This window comes from Pristis pectinata, chromosome 10 (genome assembly GCF_009764475.1).
Source record: "Pristis pectinata isolate sPriPec2 chromosome 10, sPriPec2.1.pri, whole genome shotgun sequence".
NCBI classification, from domain to species: Eukaryota; Metazoa; Chordata; class Chondrichthyes; order Rhinopristiformes; family Pristidae; genus Pristis; species Pristis pectinata.
The window spans coordinates 57,328,039-57,350,413 of record NC_067414.1 but is presented as its reverse complement, the minus strand read 5'-3'; the positions used below and the strand labels follow the sequence as shown (position 1 = coordinate 57,350,413).

Below are 22,375 nucleotides of genomic sequence, written 5' to 3'. Positions count from 1 at the left end.
CTGACCTGTAGAAGGAAACAGGTATTTGTGTGTGGACGATCACGGTTCGGATGCTTTCGGGGTGAGGAAGTCACTACCGAGTAAACACTGAAGTGTCGTTTGGGTTCCATCGTGGAACATTTGGATTTCGTATGTACTCTCTCTATGTTTTTCTACATCTACATCTTATCTTCAGACAACGGTGGTTGTTGAAGAAGCCCTTGCTCATATTTCACCTTATGGCTTGCGGAACTGAACTTTAAGAACCATTCCGGAACTGGGAGTTTTGGACCTTGTCACACACACACACGAAGAGTTTAGTTTTGGGGTTAACGTTCGAGGTTTAACATTCTTGAATTCTAACATACTAACATTTTTACTTTTATTTTACGTATTATCATAAGTAGTGATTAATAAAATAGTTTTTAACACTAAATCATGCTCAGTGTGTTTCTTTTGTTGCTGGTTCGTGACAAAATTTTTTCTTATCTCTTTCCTGAATGGCTGATCCCTGATTTTGAGACAGTAACCACAGGTTATAGACACGCCAGCCAAGGGGAAACAATAACTATGTGTTTAACCTGTCAAGCCCCATAAGAACTTGGTACATTTCAAAGAGAATACTTTTGATTTTTTTAAATATATTCAACATAATGTAGACCCAAAAAATATATTGCTGGAGGAACTCTGCACCAGATGAAGGGTCTCAACACAAAATGTTGACTGTCCATTTCCCTCCACAGATGCTGCCTGATCTACTGAGTTCCTCCAGCAGTTTAATTTTTGCTCCACATTCCAGCATCTGCAGTCTCATTTGTCTCCAGAATATGAGCATGGTTTGCTTGGCCTCTCATTATACAACAAGCCTGCCATCCCAGGATCAATCTGGTGAAGCTCTCCATTGAAAGTATATCTTTCCTTTAAGTGGGAAGACCAGAGCTGTACACAATATTCTAGATTTGATCTCACCATGTCCTTTTGTAATTGGAGCAAGATGTCTCTACTCTTGTAATCAAAGTCTTTTGAAATGAAGGCCAATATACACTAGCCTCCTAAGTTGCTTGCTGTTGCTACATGATAACTTTCAGTGATGTGTACCAGGATACCCAGGTCTCATACTTCTCACCTGATGCCCTCATCCAAATCATTGCTATAGAGTGTGAATACCAATGGCCTCCAGCACTGATCCCTGCAAAACCGCACTTGTCATAAATTTAATACCGATGTATTTGATACCGATGAACACGATCTGAACCATCGTAGTCGCAACAATAATCATTCATCAAGTCTCAGCAATAGCTGGATTTTACAATTACAGGATTATTACAATAAATTCAATTTCCCAAGGTTGCACGGCTAAATTTAAGCTAGCATTTCATTAATAGATTTCCAAACCAGTTTTCTGTCATATAAATATTAACTATATAAACTGCTATGGTGCAAGATCATTGTGTCTTCTAGTGGACTTGTATATTATCTTGGTGGATCCTGAAGAAAAATCATTTTCAGTGTTTTTTTTAGTGGCTTGTGTTCCCACCCGATATAATTGTTCCCATTGAACTTCTGCTCTGCATTCAGAAATTTAAGATGAAATTTAGTTTAAGTATTTCATATTCTGTTGGAACATTGGGAATGGGAAATGTAAGCTGAATTGTACGATTTTAAGCAGGATTCAGGAACAAAGAAATATCCGAGCGCACGAGCACTAAATTTCGAAAGTGGCGCGACGACTTGAGACGGTGAGGACGGGGAGATTACACAAGTATGTGGGATCCTCGGATTCACGAAGTGAGGCAGAACAACATGTTGGCGGTCCTTCAAAACAAACCCGAACTCGGACCGAACAAAAAACGCCCGCATATGGGAGAGACATCAGCGGCAGGCTGCTCAGCGGTGGGGATGTAGCTCAGTGGTAGAGCGCATGCTTTGCATGTATGAGGCCCCGGGTTCAATCCCCGGCATCTCCACATTTTACGTCCATTCTCAAAAATTATTTCTTCCCCACAAACAAGTATTTTACTGAACCCAAGCCATATTACGACGGAAAAGAATTGGAAACGTCAACAAATTCGGACGCCTTTCCCCCTCTCCAAAACATATTAAATTCCCGGTTATTGGTTTAATTTACACCCTTTCGACGAACCAGAGGAAACAAATGAAGCCCGTTCCTGCCGTGATTTCGACACAGCGTCGCTATAAACACGTCATCATTTGTTCGAGACGGGAAATAGGCGGGAACTTGTAACCAGGGTAACCGAGAGCAAATGGGATGGAGGCTGGTATCTAAGGGCAACAGGGAAAGAATGGGATGGCAGCTTGTAACTAGGGCAACGGTGGTGGCTTCTGCGACAAGAGGGAAGCAAAGTGAGATTGCAGAATGCAGCTGAAGCACTTGAAAACCCTGTTGACGCCGCAGGTACAATTGGGGCGTGGGTGCACCGGGGCACCCAGTTCGGGATCAGGCGCCGGGAGGGGTAGGCCGCTTGGAGAGATCTGGGCCTACGCATTAGTTGAGGCTGGCCTTTCGTCCCTGCTCCCGACTATAGCTGTAACCTAGGTTTGATTAAAGGGCAGGTTTGACTATTTCTGTAGCCCTTTGGACCGTCGCAAAGAGTTTTACAGCTACTGAACTGGTGCAGCCACTGCTGTAATGTAGTCACATCTGTATCCGACTCGATCTTTGTAAGTCTGTAACCCTTGGTTCAGTTCTGGAAAGTGATGTGCTGCAGTTCCCACCGTTGTTGTAATGTTTATCATCTTCATATAAAAGCGCCAATCTAATAATTCTATTCATACCATAATATCCCACTTCTATTCTCACACCCAACTGCCCCCTCCTTATTTATTCCAGATCTCAAGTCACAGGACCCCATCAGCTTTGCTGTTGATGCGAGACCAACCATCTTCACTCCCCTTAGTTCCGCTTACTGCTCACCAGACATCAAGAAATATATCGCATTTATAAGTGTAAAAACATATTTAAGAGCAAGCCATGGAGCTTGACATTTAAAAGCAGAGTATGAAGGGCTTGTTCTCATATTCTGAAAATGATCAGAAGATGTAGTGGGTGATGGAGATGGCAGATAACTTTGATTTTATTTAACAGATAGTTTTTCAGAATTTAGCACTGTATCAATTGGGAAATGGGATGAATTTTTCTTCTATGTTATATGCATTTAAAGTAAATTTAGGCTTTTTCTTTCCATCAAGGATGGTGCTGCAAAAGTTACATGTATGTCATGGGCACCCAATAACACCAAATTTGCAGTCTGCACGGTAGACAGAGTTGTTCTTCTCTACGATGAAAATGGAGAAAGAAGAGATAAATTCTCCACTAAACCCGCTGATTCTAAGGTAATAGAAAATTATAGTGTCACGAACCAGCAACAAAAGAAACACACTGAGCATGATTTAGTGTTAAAAACTATTTTATTAATCACTACTTATGATAATACGTAAAATAAAAGTAAAAATGTTAGTATGTTAGAATTCAAAAATGTTAAACCTCGAACGTTAACCCCAAAACTAAACTCTTCGTGTGTGTGTGTGTGACAAAGTCCAAAACTCCCAGTTCCGGAATGGTTCTTAAAGTTCAGTTCCGCAAGCCATAAGGTGAAACATGAGCAAGGGCTTCTTCAACAACCACCGTTGTCTGAAGATAAGATGTAGATGTAGAAAAACATAGAGAGAGTACATACGAAATCCAAATGTTCCACGATGGAACCCAAACGACACTTCAGTGTTTACTCAGTAGTGACTTCCTCACCCCGAAAGCATCCGAACCGTGGTCGTCCACACACAAATACCTGTTTCCTTCTATAGGTCAGCAACAAAGTGAACTCCACCGGATTACTTCCAACTTCCATACATGGATTTCCGTGGCAGACACAGTTATTGTTTCTCATCCATCGTTAGAGAAAACAAGCAGGCTGGTGTCTCTCTCCCTTCTCTCTCTCTCTCCTTCTTCTTCTAACTTCTTCAACCACGTCATTACGTCCTTTATCTTCTATTGACGTAAGCACGCCCCACACACACATACACACACACTCTCTATCTTAAAGGGACTTTCACTGAGTCCGTAACACCTCCCACCTAAAAAAAAATTTTCCCAAGAAAATTTTAACCGCGCATACAGTTAGTAATGTTAATAATTATCATGCTACACAACTACAGACTATCAGATTAGTACAGATACATGTTTCCCATTTAACATCGAGAAAGACAATCAGCAATCACATTATCTTTGCCTTTAATGTGAGTTATCATGAGATCAAACTCTTGCAAAATTAAACTCCAGTTTAACAGCCTTCTGTTCTTGTTTTTGACTCGGCTCAGAAACACCAATGGGTTATGATCTGTATACACAGTCAATGGTTTCTGAGCGGTGCAAACATATACACTGAAATGTTGCAAGGCTAAAACAAGCGACAGTAATTCTTTCTCTATGGTGGAATAATTCTTTTGATGCTCATTAAATTTCTTTGAAAAGTAAGCTACAGGATGGTCAATATCATCAAGGTCACCCTTCTGCAACAACACAGCTCCTGCAGCTTCATCACTGGCATCTACTGCTAATGAAAATGGCTTTTCAAAGTCAGGTGTTTTGAGCACAGGATGGTAGCATAAAATGGCTTTCAGCTTCTCAAATGCTTCTTGACAAGAATCTGTCCAAACAAACTTTACTCCCTTCTTCAGAAGATTAGTTAGGGGAAGAGCAATATCAGCAAAATTTTTACAAAATTTTCGATAATATCCAACCATTCCCAAAAATCTTCTAACAGTCCTCGTACCTGTGGGAATAGGGAACTCGGATATTGCTTGAACTTTTGCCTGAACAGGAGCTTGCTTGCCTTGACCTACAACATAACCAAGATACGTCACAGTGGCATGGCCAAATTCACTTTTAGCCAAGTTAACTGTAAGGTTAGCCTTGGAAAGTCTTTCAAACAACCTTTCTAACGCAGAGATGTGATCTTCCCAAGTATCATTCCCAGTCACTAAGTCGTCAATGTAGGCATCTGTATGTTTTAACCCATGAATCACTGAATTAATCATTCTTTGAAATGTTGCCGGAGCATTTTTCATTCCAAATGGCAAAACATTGTATTCATACAATCCAGAAGAGGTTACAAAGGCTGAAATCTCCCGTCCTCTATCTGTTAATGGAACACACCAGTACCCTTTTAATAGGTCAATCTTTGTAAGAAATTTTGCCTTTCCCACTCTATCTATGCAATCATCCACCCTAGGAATAGGGTAAGCATCTGACTTTGTTACAGCATTCACTTTCCTGTAATCTGTGCAAAATCTAACAGTTCCATCAGGTTTAGGTACAATAACACAGGGCGAACTCCAATTTGAAGTAGAATGTCTAATAATATCATTTTCCAACATGTATTTTATTTCCTGATCAACAAGTTTATTTTTTTCCACATTCATTCGATATGGGTGTTGTTTGATTGGTTTTGCATCCCCAACATCAACATCATGGGTAATTATCGATGTTCTGTTTGGAACATCTGGGAACAGATTTTTAAATTTTAAAATTAATTCTCTCATCTGTTGTTTTTGTGAAACTTGTAAATGGTCCAACTTCGTTTCAAGGTTCTCCATGATATTTTGGTTTTTTAGTTTCGATGGAACAATATTTGGTCTAAATTGGCCTTCCTCAACATCAACATCAGGCATTCTAGAAACAACCTTTACACCATCCACCAAGGCCACAACTGAATCCCTCTCATAATAAGGTTTTAGCATGTTTACATGACAGAGTTGTGTTTTCTTGCGTCTATCTGGTGTTTTGATTCTATATGTTAGATCAGTCACTCGAGATTCAATAACATAGGGTCCAGAAAAGCGAGATTGCAAGGGATTATTTTGGCTAGGGAAAAATACCAACACCTTTTGCCCCACTGCGAATGTCCTAGGCCGAGCACGTCTATCAAAATATGTCTTCATTCTTATCTGGCTTGTTTTCAAATTCTCTCTCGCTAGCTAACAGACTCTCTCCAACCGAGTTTTAAATTTTTGGACATGTCCAACAGACTCAAGTGAACTTCCTCATTAACCCATTGCTCTCTCAACAACTCCAAAGGTCCTCTCACCCTATGTCCAAATACAAGCTCAAACGGACTAAATCCTATTGACTCCTGGATTGATTCTCTAACGGCAAACAAAAGTAAATGGATACCTTCGTCCCAATCCTTGGTGTTTTCAAAGCAATAAGTCTTCAGCATATTTTTGAGAGTAGAATGAAATCTCTCCAGAGCTCCTTGAGATTCTGGGTGATATGCAGATGATACAATCTGCTTTGCTCCCAGCTCATAGACTATTTGTTGAAAAATTTTTGACATAAAATTACTACCTTGATCAGATTGGATTTCTTTTGGCAAACCAAACAAGGTAAAAAAAATTTTACAAGAGCCTTTGACACTGTCTTGGCCTTAATATTTCTAAGGGGTATTGCCTCTGGAAATCTAGAAGTGGCACACATGATGGTTAACAAATACTGATTTCCAGTCTTAGACTTTGGTAATGGGCCAACACAGTCCACAATCACCTTCGAAAAGGGTTCACCAAAAGCAGGAATTGGCTTCAAAGGAGCCACAGGGGGTTTTTGATTTGGTTTACCTACCATCTGACATGTGTGGCAGGTTCGACAAAACATCACCACATCTTTTCTCAAACCAGGCCAATAGAATTGTTTCAAGATCTTCCCTACAGTTTTATTCACCCCAAAATGACCACCCAAAGGCATACTGTGGGCCAGGTTTAAAATCTCATCCCTATAAACTTTTGGAACAACAACCTGATGAATAACTTCCCATTCCTCAGTAACAGGAACATGAGGAGGTCTCCATTTCCTCATTAACACTCCATTTTTGACATAATATCCACTTGGCACTTTTTCAATCTCCTCACATGAGAGTGCTTTTTCTTTCAATTCTGTCAATTCAGGGTCCTTTGTCTGTTCCACCATAAAATCCCTCCTCGACAAAGACAAATCTTTAAATTCAGACTCACTATAAGGATGTTGATCCTCCAATGAAGACAGAAAAGTCTCAGATAAGGCATCATAATTTTCTTCCTGTTTAGGACTGTCACAAGGAACCACATCAGACTGCACCGGACTGTCTGTCTTGGCTAATTCTTTAGCTCTAGCTCGAGTCACCGCACATGATGGGTAAACATCTGAATCATCCTCAGACTCATCAATCCTTGGTTTGGTTGTTAACCGTACCACAGGAACAATTTCTCCATCTGCAAGGTCATTTCCCAATAACAAAGAAACTCCTTCCACTGGCAAACTAGGTCTTATCCCTATCTCGACTGGTCCTTCTACGAACTTTGACTTTAAAATCACCCTGTGAAAAGGGACAGACATGGTCTCACCTGTAACGCCTCGTACTAGATTTACTTCACCAGTGTCACTTTCTTCACCAAAATTTAAAACACTGTCCAGCAAGAGAGATTGACTAGCCCCAGTATCTCTAAGAATTTTCACTGGCACCTGGGGTGACTCATCATTCAGTGAAACAAAACCCTCTGATACATAAGAACGGAATTCTTTTCTCACCTCCTCCAACTTTTCCGCTTTTCCCTCTTGCAAGGACTGGTCTTTAACAGCATCTCCTAAACCTTTTTGATTTTTAATTGCCTGAAAGCAAGCATTGGGCACAGCTTCCTTCTTTTTCTTCAAAAGGGCACAATTAGATATCACATGGCCAGGTTTCCTACAGTAATAACAAGTACGCTCAACAGGTTTCTCCAGCCCTGGCTTCTTTTCATCTTTTCCTTTTTGATTACCTCCCAATTTAATCTCCGGTTTACCTGGATTGTCTTTGTAGCTCTTTTGAAAGGTTTTAGGTTGTCCCCATTTGGATTTATGGGTTAAAGCATAATCATCGGCCAACCTAGCAGTTTCTTGTAAAGTTTCCACTGCCTTTTCATTTAAATATGTTGTTAATTCACAAGATCACAAGACAAGGGAGCAGAAGCAGGCCATTCGGCCCATCGAGTCTGCTCCAAGGAAAAGGGAAAAAGAAATGGGGTGGGGAAAAAAAAACCAACTATTCTAATCCCATTTTCCAGCCTTATCCCCATATCCCTTGATACCCTGACTATTTAGATATCTGTCTATCTCCTCCTTGAACACCCCCACTGATCTGGCCTCCACTGCTGTGCGTGGCAAGGAGTTCCACAATTTCACCACCCTCTGGGTAAAGAAATTTCTCCTCATCTCTGTCTTGAAACTGTACCCTCTAATTCTAAGATTGTGCCCTCTGGTCCTGGACTCGCCCACCAAGGGAAACAGCCTAGCCACATCTACTCTATCCTTACCTGTCAACATTTTGAATGTCGCTACGAGGTCCCCTCTCATCCTTCTGTACTCCAGTGAGTACAGTCCAAGAGCCGACAAACGCTCATCATACTTAAGCCCTTTCGTTCCCGGAATCATTCTCGTAAATCTCCTCTGAACCCTCTCCAACGTCAGCACATCCTTCCTAAGATGTGGGGCCCAAAACTGCGCACAGTATTCCAAATGAGGCCTCACTAGTGCCCCGTAGAGCCTCATCAACACTTCCTTACTTTTATACACTATACCTCTCGAGATGAATGCCAACATAGCATTCGCTTTCTTAACCACCGATCCAACCTGGTGGTTAACTTTTAAGGTATCCTGTACGAGTACCCCCAAGTCCCTTTGTACTACCGTACTATCAATCTTCTCTCCTTCTAGATAATAATCTACCCGCTTATTTCTGCTTCCAAAGTGTACAACTGCACATTTCTCAACATTGAATCTCATCTGCCATTTCCTTGCCCATTCTCCTAAACTGTCTAGGTCCCTCTGCATCCTTTCTATTTCCTCTATGCTCCCTACTCCTCCACTTATCTTGGTGTCATCCGCAAACTTAGCCACACAACCATTTATTCCATCATCCAAATCATTGATGTACAAGGTAAAAAGGAGCGGCCCCAACACCGACCCCTGCGGCACACCACTAGTAACCGGTAACCAACCAGAACGAGATCCTTTTATTTCCACCCTTTGCTTCCTGCCAACCAGCCAATGCTCCACCCATTTTGCTACCCTACCCATAATTCCATGACCTCTCATCTTATTAATCAGTCTCTTGTGAGGCACCTTATCGAAGGCCTTTTGAAAGTCTAAATACACAACGTCTACTGCCTCTCCCTTATCCACCCTACCTGTGATTTCTTCAAAAAACTCCAATAGGTTGGTCAGACAGGACCTCCCCTTCACAAAACCATGTTGACTAGGTCCAATTTTGCCTTGCGCCTCTAGGTATTCAGTAACCTCCTCCTTGAGGATAGATTCCAATAATTTTCCCACCACTGACGTCAGACTAATAGGTCTGTAATTGCCTTTGTGCTGCCTCCCACCTTTCTTATACAACGGAACTACATTCGCTACCCTCCAGTCCTCCGGAACCATGCCAGAATCTATCGATTCCTGAAAAATAATCGCCAATGCCTCCGCTATCTCTACAGCCACCTCCTTCAGAACCCGGGGATGCACCTCATCTGGTCCGGGAGACTTATCAGTCTTAAGCCCCTTTAGTTTTCCTAGCACCTTCTCCCTATTAATCTCAACTGAACTCAGTTCCAATTCGTGAGACTCCTGACTAACGGGCACATTGCTTATGTCCTCCACGGTGAAGACCGATGCAAAATATTCATTCAATTCCCTTGCCATCTCACTATCGTCCATTATAATACCTCCTGCACCGTTATCAATTGGTCCTATGTCAACCCGTGTCTCTCTTTTATTCCTTATGTATTTAAAAAAACTCTTAGAATCCTTCCGAATGTTGTCCGCCAGCTTCCTTTCGTAACTCATCTTTGCTTTCCTAATGACCTTCTTAGTTTCTCTCTGCAGATTTTTAAAAACTTTCCAATCTTCTGTTTTCCCACTAATTTTTGCTACTTTGTACGCCGCCCCTTTTGCTTTTATTTTATCCTTCACCTCCCTCGTTATCCACATCTGTGCCTTTTTTCCATTCAAAACCTTCTTTTTTCTTGGAATATATCTGTCCTGCATTGTCCTTATTTCCTGTAGAAATTTCTTCCATTTCTCCTCTGCCGTCCCTCCAGCTAACTTACTCCTCCAATCAATTTGGGCCAACTCTTCTCTCATACCTTTGTAATTTCCCTTATTCCACTGAAATATCGATACACCAGTTATCAGCTTCTCCTTCTCAAACTTGAAACTAAACTCAATCATATTGTGATCACTTGTTCCCAGTGGTTCCATTACCTTTAGTTCCCTAATCACCTCGGGTTCACTACACAGCACCCAATCCAAAACAGCCGATCCCCTGGTGGGCTCCTCAATAAGTTGCTCCAGAAAAACATCCCTTAGACATTCCACAAACTCACTCTCCTGAGTACTACCGCCTTGCTGGATTTCCCAGTCCACCTTCATGTTAAAATCCCCCATAATTATCTTCACATTGTCACTCTGGCACGCTTTTTCTATCTCAATCTGCAACTTATGGTCCACTTCCTGACTGCTGTTCGGGGGCCTATATATGACTGCTACTATTGTCCTTTTACCCTTGCTATTTCTTAGCTCCACCCATAAGGATTCCACCTCCTCTGACCCAATGTCCTTCCTTACTATTGATTTTATATCGCTACTAACCATCATGGCCACACCTCCCCCTCTGCCTACCCGCCTATCCTTCCTATACACTGTATACCCCTTGATATTCAGTTCCCAATCACATCCATCATGAAGCCATGACTCAGTGATTGCAACGATGTCATATTTATTAACCTGTAGTTGTGCCACTAGGTCATCTACTTTATTCCTGATGCTACGTGCATTTAAATATAGTACGTTTAGACTGGTATCTGCTATTGATTTTATTGTACTTCTATTGTTCAGCAGATTATCCTGACTTTCTACCTGTCCATCCTTCTTACTATCTTCGCTACCTACTATCTTAGACATGTTCGTGTAGACCTCATCCCCTATCCTAACATCCTGATTTGTTGTACTTCTATTATTCAGTAAATTATCCTGACTTATCACCTGCCTGTCATTCTTGCCATCCTCAATGGATTCGTTTCTATACACCTCCTCCCTCACCTTAGCATCTTGTAACCTAGCATCCTGGTTACCATCCCCCTGCCAGATCAGTTTAAACCCTCCCCTACAACTAAATTAAACATTCCCGCCAGGATATTGGACCCTTTGGAGTTTAGGTGCAACCCATCCTTAGCAAATAGGTCTTGCCTCCCCCAAAAAAGGTCCCAGGTATCCAAGAATCTGAAGCCCTGCCCCTTGCACCATTCACTCAGCCACGCATTTAACTGCCAGAGCTTTCTATTCTTCCTGTCATTGACACGCGGCATGGGTAGTAGTCCTGAGATTACTACCCTTGAGGTCCTACTTTTCAACCTTCTCCCTAATGCCTTGTATTCCTCCGTCAGGACCTCTTCTCTTTTTCTACCTACATCATTGGTACCTACATGTACCAAGATTTCTGGCTGCTCACCCTCCCCTCTCAGAATATTCTCGACACGGTCTGTGATATCCCGTACCCTGGCACCAGGGAGGCAACACACCATCCGAGACTCATTATCGCTATCGCAGAATCTGCTATCCGTACCCCTTACTATCGAATCCCCAATAACCACTGCATGTCTCTTCCTCTGCTGGACCACAGTACCAGACACGGTGCCAAGGTCCTGGCTGCTGAGGTCTTCCTCTATGAAGTCATCCTCTCCAACCGAATCTAAAATGAGATATCGGTTTTTGAGGGGGACCGCCACTGAGGTGCTGTCTACATATTCTTTATAACTCCTGTCTATCTCCTGCTCGCTCTCCCTAACCAACCGAAGGTCATCTAGCTGCTGCTCCAGACTCTCAATCCGTTCCTTGAGGAGCCGCATCTCGGTGCACTTTGCGCAGATGTAGTTATCAGGGAGTCTGGTCGTCTCCCAGGGGCCCCACATCTGACACTCCAAACACAACACTAATCCCAGATGCATACTGCTGAATATCACTGAGCTCAACAACTAAACTAAACTAATAACTTACCCCCTCTCTATAATCTCGCCTCTTTCCCGCTCTCGCCGAAGCCCGTTGAGCCAAAGCCGAACCCACTCTGCTCCCTCTCACTCCGCTGCCCGCTCCGACGCTGCCCGCTAGATATGCTCGTCTGCTTTTTAAATCGCCCGCGCGCTTCCGGGTGATGTCACGCGCCTGCGCAGTCACTCGCCGCTGTCCCGAACGCTAGAAAGAGAAGAAAAACCTCGCTCGTTATTTTACGGCACTCTCCGCTCTCTCGTCGCTGGAAAGAAAACTGAAGGCGAACCTCCGACTTTTAAATCGCCCGCGCGCTTCCAGGTGACGTCACGCGCCTGCGCAGTCACTCGCCGCTGTCCCGAACGCTAGAAAGAGAAAAAAAAAAACCTCGCTCGTTATTTTCCGGCACTCTCCGCTCTCTCGTCGCTGGAAAGAAAACTGAAGGTGAACCTCCCTTCAGCTGGAACACATCTTTTAAAGTCTTCCACTAGTATCAATTCTGTCAATTTATCATAATCCCCATCTACATTTTTAACCAGGCACCATCGTTCAAAACATATTCTCTTTCCATTGGCAAATTCCATATAAGTCTGATCTGCAGATTTCCTCAAGTCTCTGAATTTTTGTCTATAAGCCTCAGGGACCAATTCATAGGCCTTCAAAATAGCTTGTTTTACCTTGGTATAATCAACTGCATCCTCAGCAGACAAAGCAGAATAAGCTTTTTGAGCTTTACCTTTAATCACACTCTGTACCATAAGAGCCCATCCTTTCCTTGGCCAGTTTGAACTCACAGCAACCTTTTCAAAATGTTGGAAATACTGATCAACCTGATCTTCTTCAAAAGGAGGGACTAATCGAACCTCCCTGCTGGCTGAAAAACCATCTTCAGAATCAGATTCCAAACTCCTACGCTTCATTTGTAACTCATGCTGCCTCTGTTTCTCCTTCTCCTCACTATCCAGCTCCATCCTCTTCAATTCCATCTGCTTCATTGCTAGATCAGCCTCTATCTTCATCTGAGTTAGCTTTTGTTCAGTCTCTAATTTCTTTTGTTCGGCCTCTAATCTCTTTTCCTCTCGTTCGGCCTCTAATCTCTTTTGCTCTCGTTCAGTTTCTAATCTCTTTTGTTCTCGTTCAGCCTCTATCTTTAACTGGGTTTGTTCTCGTTCAGCCTCTATCTTTGCCAGCTGCACCTGTGCCTCAGAAATTGCTATTTCACTGCCAGGAAACTGTTTTAACACTTCCTTCTCAAACACCTTCTTTTCCACATAATGGCCAGCTATCAGTCTCTGAATATCTGCCTTTCTCATAGACTGCTTTACTTCTGTAAGGTTTAGCCTTGTAGCAATCTTTATCAAATCATCCTTTTTCGCCACCTCCAATCCCTTTTGGGTTGGTGACTCCAAAAGTGCCTTAATATCCATTGCTGCTGGTTTCCACACACACAAGCCAATTAAAAAGAATTTATCAGACCTCCCTCAAAAATCTTTGGATTGAACCCCGAACAAATCTTGTCAATCTGGGGAACGATCCCAGACGACACTCGTTAATCTTTGGATTGGATCCCGGACGAATCTCGTTAACCTTGGGAACGATCCCGGATGAGCCCCCAATTTTGTCACGAACCAGCAACAAAAGAAACACACTGAGCATGATTTAGTGTTAAAAACTATTTTATTAATCACTACTTATGATAATACGTAAAATAAAAGTAAAAATGTTAGTATGTTAGAATTCAAAAATGTTAAACCTCGAACGTTAACCCCAAAACTAAACTCTTCGTGTGTGTGTGTGACAAAGTCCAAAACTCCCAGTTCCGGAATGGTTCTTAAAGTTCAGTTCTGCAAGCCATAAGGTGAAACATGAGCAAGGGCTTCTTCAACAACCACCGTTGTCTGAAGATAAGATGTAGATGTAGAAAAACATAGAGAGAGTACATACGAAATCCAAATGTTCCACGATGGAACCCAAACGACACTTCAGTGTTTACTCGGTAGTGACTTCCTCACCCCGAAAGCATCCGAACCGTGGTCGTCCACACACAAATACCTGTTTCCTTCTACAGGTCAGCAACAAAGTGAACTCCACCGGATTACTTCCGACTTCCATACATGGATTTCCATGGCAAACACAGTTATTGTTTCTCATCCATCGATAGAGAAAACAAGCAGGCTGGTGTCTCTCTCCCTTCTCTCTCTCTCTCCTTCTTCTTCTGACTTCTTCAACAACGTCATTACGTCCTTTATCTTCTATTGACGTAAGCACGCCCCACACACACATACACACACACTCTCTATCTTAAAGGGACTTTCACTGAGTCCGTAACAATAGTTTTAATAATAAATTGTAATAGTAATAATGTACATAGCTATCATTTATTTATAGGGAAGTTCCATTATCAGATTATTGTACAGTCGAGTGCACTGTAGCCAACTTTGGGTGGTTAGCCAGTTGTAAGGAGGGCATAAAGAGCATGCAGAGGGATATAGATGGTGAAATATTGGGCAAGAAGCAGGCAGATGAAGTATAATGTGATGTTATTCATTTTGGAAGAAAGAATGAAAAAGCAGGTTATTAGTTAAATGGAATAGGATTACAAAATATTGTAGAGGGTGGGGGAAAATTCCCAGTACATGAAGCACAAAAAGTTAGCATGGAGGCACAAGTAAGCAGGAAGATTAATGGAATGTTGGCTTTCATCAAAAGAAGTATGGAATATGAAAGTAGAAACATTTTGAAGCAAATTTACAGGGTGCTGTGAGTCCATATTTGGAGTATTGTGCACAGATTTAATCTGTATTTTTAAGGATTGAAATACTTGGCATTGGAGGCAGTGCAGGGAAGGTTGACTTCTGGGATGAAGTGGCTGATGTTAGAAGAAAGGTTAAGCAGGTTGGGCTTGTACTCACTGGACTTTAAAATAATGAAATATGACCTTATTGAAACACATGAGATTCTGAGGGGGATTGACAAGGTGGATTCTAAGAGGATATTTCACCTACTGGGGTTAACTGGAGCTCGAGTGAATAGTTTCACAATAAGGGATTGCCTATTACAGATAGAGATAAAGAAGAGTTTTTTTTCTCTTGGGGGTCTTGTATCTATGGAATTCTCTTCCTCAGAGAGATGTAGGGATAGTCATCGAATAAATTCATGATGGAGATTGACAGACACCTGAGCTACAAGCAAATCAAGGGGTATAGCGAAAGTGCAGGAAGGTGATAAAGAGAGACAACATTGAATCAGCTATGTTCATATTGAATAGCATACCAGTCTTGAGGAGTTGATTATCCTACTCCTGCTCCTATTGCTTTTGTTCTTATCTTCTAATTGGTAATTTTACGTCTGCAATTAAACATTAACAATAATCTCAAGAGTCTTTAAGATCTTTGATGCATGTGCAGTCAGCTGAATAATGGCTGCTAAAAATGGACCAGATTCTCTCACTATTGGCTACTTGGATTGAAAATGTAGAGCAAGGAAACTTTCTTGCACAGACTGAGTAAAATAGAGGGCTATGGGTAAGCCTAGTAATTTCTAGGGTAGGGACATGGTCGGCACAGCTTTGTGGGCCGAAGGGCCTGAATTGTGCTGTAATCGTTCTATGTTCTATGACTTATGTTATTTATAATATCTTTTGATTAATTTTGAATCCTGAGGTTTTATAATGAACAGAAGGGGTCATTTACCCACTATCAGAGGAGAAATGCTTCCCTTCCCTGCTCCTAATTTCCGTAAATCCCTGCAAATTACTCTCTTCTACCCTCCCCTGTGATTGCCATAATATTACACTGGGGGTAATTTACATTAACAAACTAGAGCTCCTTGGGATTATGGGAGTAAACCAAAGCATCTGAAGGAAACTCTCCTAGTCGCTGACAGAAAGTGCAAGCCCTGCAAAGACAGTACATGAGGTCAGGATCAAATCTGGGTCCCTGTATCTGTGTATCAGGAGCAGCAAATGTAGTGCTACCAAATCACTCCGAGCTATTGATAAATGTGAGGTGATTTTTGTATAGATCACAAAGAATCATTTTGTCTATCAGTTTTGTTTAGCAAAATATATTTCTTTGCATTTACTATATCAGGAATGAAGCTCTGAATTATTAAAAGTTGTGTCTGCCTTTGTGCACTGGTAATAGTAACTAATTAGTTTGTTTTCTCCAACCTTCTGCTTACTGCTAGAGTTACGATCACAAATCTAGTGTAAGTCCTCTGAACTTGTAACTTCAAGAATATGTGTTCAATCACTCAAAATATTATTAATAGACATAGTTTCCAGCACTTTAGTTACTTGCGAAACAGATTAGCTTGGAGTGTTAATTGTGTTCTTTTTACATATTTTATTTTAATTTAAAAAAAGTATATATAAATTTTTTTTTTCAGTATGGCAAGGAAAAGCTACGTGGTCAAAGGGATGGCCTTTTCACAGATTCCACCAAAATAGCCATTGGGCAGACAGACTGTATCATTTATGTTTTATAAAATTGGAGAAGAATGGTAAGTGGAATTTGTTGAATTATCATTAGATTGGCATCATGGTCAGCACAGACACAATGGTCTGAAGGGCCTGTTCCTGTACTGTTCTGTTTAATGTTCTATGTTTGCATGCAGACCTAGATAACCATTTATATTCATGAGTTGCAATTAGGCCATAAGACATAAGAGCAGAGTTAGGCCATTCTGTCCTTCTAGTCTGCTCCGCCATTCGATCATGGCTGATTTATTTTTTTTCTTCTCAGCCTCATCTCCTGCCGCCTTCCCGTAACCTTTGATGCCCTTACTAATCAAGAACCTATCAACCTCTGCTTTAAATATACCCAATGACTTGGCCTCCACAGCTGCCTGTGGCAATGAATTCCATAAATTCACCACCCTCTGGCTAAAGAAATTCCTCCTCATTTCTATTCTGAGGCTGTGCCCTCTGGTCCTAGACCTCTCCCGCACCGGCTCTTGGGCAAAAAGTCAAGAGCAATCTATTCCCCTTATAATCAAAGCATTCAAAATTCCATATTTAGTTTTGAAAGGCCGAAAGGAGATATCTAAGAAATATTCCAAAAGGGGAGAGAGGAGATGTGGGCAGGTACCTACAGAAAGACGTAATTTTTCCTGATGAATCAATGTTGACCAAATATTGATCAAAATCCTACCCAGTGTGTTATGAAAGACCATGGAATCTTATAAAGCATCAGGCTCTGATTTGAAAAAAGTTGTGAGAGAAGTCCTTTTCCTTCAATTGCAAGAGACAATTGCAAAGGGTTTGTGTCAATCAGTTATCATGTGTGATTCTTATGTACTATATTGGGGGGGGGGAGGGGGGGAAACATTCGGCAACTTGCAAAGAAACTGCCATCAGGTCTGATCAACCATTACAGTCGAAGAATGAGGGCAATTGTTTTGTTTGATTTCTGGGGGTGATTAGTTTGCAGAATCAAAACTACAGTGAAGTTATAGTTACCTACCTGGCCCTCACCAGGTAGGTAACTATACTGGTCACCTTTCTGGTGCGGTCATGTTCAGGTCAAACACATAGGTAGCAGAGAGGGCCACCTACAAAGTATAGAGATTTAGGCAGACAATTCCAGAGCATAGGACCTGGGCAGTTGATGTTAATCGCAGAGTGATTCAATTGGTAGAAAATTGGAAGAGGTCTTGAAGGGTTGTATGCTGATTACAGAGATGGGGAAGGTAAAGCCATGAATGATTTGATGAGAATTTTAAAATTGTGGAACAAGGCAAGTGAGTGGTATTTTGCTTACATAATTATCATTCTTTTTTTCTGACTCCAGATGTTTGATCAAGAATTGTATTTGGTTACACAAAAAAAATTCAAAATGCTGAAATCTGAAATAGGAACAGAAAGTCTTAGAAGTAACCAGCAGGTCAGATGACACCTGTGGAGAGAAAAACCATTAACATTTCAGGATAATACTTTTCATCTCAACTGGAAAAGATAACATTTTTTTTTAAGATGCCTGAGGCTGGGATGGCAGGGAAGAACAAAAGGGAAGGCTTATGGTAGAATGATATGCATGAGAGCCTAACTGAAGAAAAGGGCAACTATTATAACATTTTACTTAATGCTCAACAAATTAATTCTGATACAATTTTTCCTATGTTGTCTTTGCAAATAAAGCGTTGGACATCTTTATTATTAAAACAAGTTTAAGGTACTTTAAAGCAGAGGCTGAACTAAGCTTTATACCTCCCTTACCATCATCCAGGGATCTAAACGATACTTCCAGGTGAGGCAAAGATTCACGTGCACCTCCTCCAATCTTGTCTACTACATTCAGTGTTGCCAATGTAGCATCCTATACATTGGTAAGACCAAGTGCAGACTGGGTGACCGTTTTACAGATCACCTGCACTCTGTCTGCAATGGCCATCCCAAGCTCCCAATTGCATGACATTGCAATTCCTCTTCTCATTCCCATACTGCCAGGGTGAGGCCCAGTGGAAACTAGAGGAACAACACCTTGTATTCCACCTGGGTAGTCTACAGCCTAATGGCATGAACATTGAGTTTTCTGATATTAGGTAACCCTCCCCTCTGTTTTTTTTTTTCTCCACCTTCTCTCCCTGATTCTTCTCCAGTCCTCCTATTTCGACCCCCCCCCCCCAGCCCTGCTATTCACCTCTCTCCTAATGGTTCCCATTACTTAACAGATCCCAGCACTGGCAGCCTTTGTGTTTCTGCCTATCACCTCCAGCAGCTGTCTCCACCTTCACTCTCCCTTCCCCCACCTCACTCCATCTGCCTCTCCTTTCTTTCACTGCCTCCATCCATTATCCATCTGCCTTTGTCTCCCTACCCCACCCCTACCTAGCTTGACCTGCTCATCATCCTTCACCCCTCCTCAGTCCATCAATCACCTTGGGCCCCTGTCACACCACTTTCACTCTCCACTTTATACTGGCTATCTCCCCTCTCCATTCTCAGTCTTGATACAGGGTTTTGAGCCAAAACATTGACAATTCCTTTCCCTCCACAGATTGTGTTCAACCCGCTGAGTTCCTCCAGCAGATTGTTTGTTGCTCCAGATTCCAGCATCTGCAGTGTCATGTGTCCTTGCACTAGTGGATTTGTCCTTTAAACTGATGCAGATTTTGTCCTTTAAACGTGATTACTGCGTGTTGATTTTGCATTTATTTCTCTAGGGGTGACAAGAAGGTTATCTGCAACAAGTTTGTGCAAACGGTAAGAGAATCTTTTGGTACAAATAATCTGGAGATTTTAATGATTTTATGCAGTCAATTTTCATCATGAGTCAGCATGTTTGAACTCGTGTAATTTTATGTGTGGCAAGAGAATTTATTCATTTTGTCAAGAGTAGAATTTATGATGAAATTGGACAAATTCTTCTGGTTCTATCTTCATTGGTTTTATTTAACTCCTTCGTGCAATATATTTTTTGTTAGAAATATTCATTGATCTTTATATCAGCAATTCAGTTTATAGCAATCTGAACAAGGGATTTTTGTGAATTTTTCTTTTTTTTACCCACTTATGTTCAATGCCATTTCATTGCAATGACCATAACGCATAAGTGATATTGAATGTGGAGCTATTAAATATCAAAAAATGCAGGATATACACTGCATGCCAGGAAGCATCTGAGAAATCTGAAAACTCATTGAGTTAATATATTACCTCAATTTCTTCACAAATGTTGGGCTTGCTGAAAAGCTACAGGATTTTTTGCTTTCATTTCAGATTTCAAATATATGCAGTATTTTGGCTTTGCATTTAAAACTTTATTTGCATCCATATGAGTAAACCTGAAATATGTTTTAGAAATTATTAAAGAGCAAGATGATCTCTAAGGAAAAAGAAGTTCATTATAAATTAAAAAAGTAACCTGAGCATGGAACTGATAAATGGCTCTTATGGAATTCTTTGTGTTTGTCTTCACAAAGGAGACGGACAATCCAATCATATATTTAAGGTGGAGTTGTATAAAAATTGTTAAGGTCTGTGAGAGAAATAGTATTGGAACATCTTGAGAATAAATAAACCTCTAGTCCTGGACTCAAGCTCTTAACAGAAGCTAAAGAGAAAGTAGTAGAACGAACATTATTTACAATCCTGAAAGTCAGAAGGCCATAGATACTAGAAATAAAAACAATTTGCCAGAAATATTCAGCAGATCAGGCAGTATCTCTGGAGAGAGAAAAAATGTTAATGTTTTAGATCAATGAGCCTCCTTCATAATGGGGAAAAATGCAAAAATGAGTATGCTTTCTGTTGCAGTGGAGGGGGGTGGAGGAGGGGACAGTCTAAAAAGAATCTCTGTGATATGGTGAAGTCCAAGGTTATCTGGTGCTTTCAGTGCCAATAGGTGAATAGATGAATGAGGGCTCCAACCAAGCCATCCTGTGACTAACATGAAAGGTCTGCAAATTTTGAAGTGTTCAATTTCAATTTTGTTGATGGAGAAAACTTGCATGGTGGTAGATGGTAAAACTTGCATGCCCACCATGCATTCTCCTTATAAAATTGGGTTGGGTATATGGCAGGCCTCATTTCAGAAAGGAAGATTGCTCTTAATAAACTTGATAGAGTCTTCTGACGAGGTTAATATGGAGGATGAAGGTTATAAAGTGTACGTGATGTACACAATTTTTTAAATAGCCTTTGGGAAGAGATTAGTAGAAAGATTAAGGATTATGTAATTACAATTAGGTAATAAATTGGATTAAGCATGAAGGAAGGTTTATAAAGTGTTTGGAAATGGGTAACAGTACCCCAAGCATTCTATTTTGGGCTTGCTTGATTGTATGTCCTGATGATTTGGTTGAAGGTTTAGAGAAAATTGGAGTAAGATTTGATTACAGCTTTAAAAAAAAGAGTATAGCATCAGAATCAGGTTTATTATCACTGACATATGTCATGAAATTTGTTGTTTTGTGGCAGCAGTAGAGTGCATGACATAAAGACACAAAAATTACTATAAGTTACAAAAATAAATAAATAGTGCAAAAGATGAATAACGAGGTGGAGTTCATGGACTGTTCAGAAATTTGATGGCAGAGGGGAAGAAGCTGTTCCTGAAACATTGAGTGTGGGTCTTCAGGCTCCTGTACCTCCTCCCCGATGGTAGTAACGTGAAGAGGGCATATCCCAGGTGGTGAAGGTCCTTCATGATGGATGCCACCTTCTTGAGGAACCGCCTCTTGAAGATGTCCTCGATGGTGTGGACAGTTGTGCCCGTGATGGAGCTGGCTGAGTCTATAACCCTCTGCAGCCTCTTTTGATCCTGCACATTGGAGCCTCCATACCAGGTGATGCAACCAGTCAGAATGCGCTCCACTGTAGAAATTTGCAAGAGTCTTTGGTGACATACCAAATCTCCTCAAACTTCTAATGAAGTAGGACCGCTGATGTGCCTTCTTCATGATTGCATCAATATATTGGGTCCAAGATAGATTCTCTGAGATGTTGATGTCCAGGAATTTGAAGCTGCTCGCCCTTTCCACTGCTGACCCCTCAATGAAGACTGGTGTGTGTTCTCCTGACTTCCCTTTCCTGAAGTCTACAATCAATTCCTTGGTCTTCCTGATGTTGAGTGTGAGGTTGTTGTTGCGACACCACTCAACCAGAATTCTGAGAATCAAATGAAGCTGCGGGGATATATTTAGATGGTGGAATAGGTAAAAAAAAAGTAGTTGTCAGAATTCTTCATCAGTAAATAAGAAGTAAGACAGTCACATTTTTTGAAATATTCATTACAATTTAATAAGAGCTATAAGTTCATATGGGAGAGCAAAAATATCAAGGTTCATGAGATTAAAAGCAGTGGTTAAATGGTTAATGTTATATAAAGAGAAAACAATACGTTGTGAGATATAAAATACAGAAGTCAAATGCATTGGTGAAAGAGAATATTTGCATTTTTAAAGCATCTTGCATGACCTCTGGATGCAACAGAGTACTTCACAGATTAATAAACTTTTGAACAGTTACTGTTTAATTGTGCAGGAATATGGCAGACAATTTCCTGTAGAATCTTATAAGAAACAATTTAACTAATGACTTCTGTTGGGTTGAGGGCTAGGTAATACTAATTTTAAGAGATTAGGGGTTATTTTATTTTTCCTCTGTTGCAAAGTCCAGATGGAGCTTCATCTGAAAAATCAGCCCTCTCTCAGTGCTGTATTTTTTTTTCAGTATTGTACTGAACTATCAGACAAGATTTTCTGTTCATTAGAATGTAATAAATAAAAGCAGGAATATGCCATTCAGCCATTTTTGTCTGCCATTCAACAAGATCATGACTGATCTTTTACCTCAGCGCCACTTTCTTGCACTATTCCTGGTTCCCTTTGTTC

The 22,375-nt window shown here is 41.0% G+C and overlaps 1 protein-coding gene and 1 non-coding gene across 2 annotated transcripts in view; both read left to right on the top strand.

Annotated features, from left to right (window-relative positions):
• The first annotated feature begins 1,874 nt into the window (after positions 1 to 1,874).
• On the top strand, positions 1,875 to 1,946 carry trnaa-ugc (transfer RNA alanine (anticodon UGC)). Its single transcript has one exon. It is a non-coding gene; the product is annotated as a tRNA-Ala (tRNA).
• Positions 1,947 to 2,261: 315 nt separating this feature from the next.
• Positions 2,262 to 22,375, top strand: part of ift172 (intraflagellar transport 172) — a 138,614-nt gene continuing 118,500 nt past the window's right edge. Inside the window, 5 exon segments of the mRNA XM_052024729.1 lie at positions 2,262 to 2,395; positions 3,190 to 3,333; positions 16,430 to 16,522; positions 16,524 to 16,543; positions 19,205 to 19,244. Of these exon segments, the coding sequence (XP_051880689.1) occupies positions 2,357 to 2,395; positions 3,190 to 3,333; positions 16,430 to 16,522; positions 16,524 to 16,543; positions 19,205 to 19,244 (336 nt within the window). The 5' untranslated portion in view covers positions 2,262 to 2,356.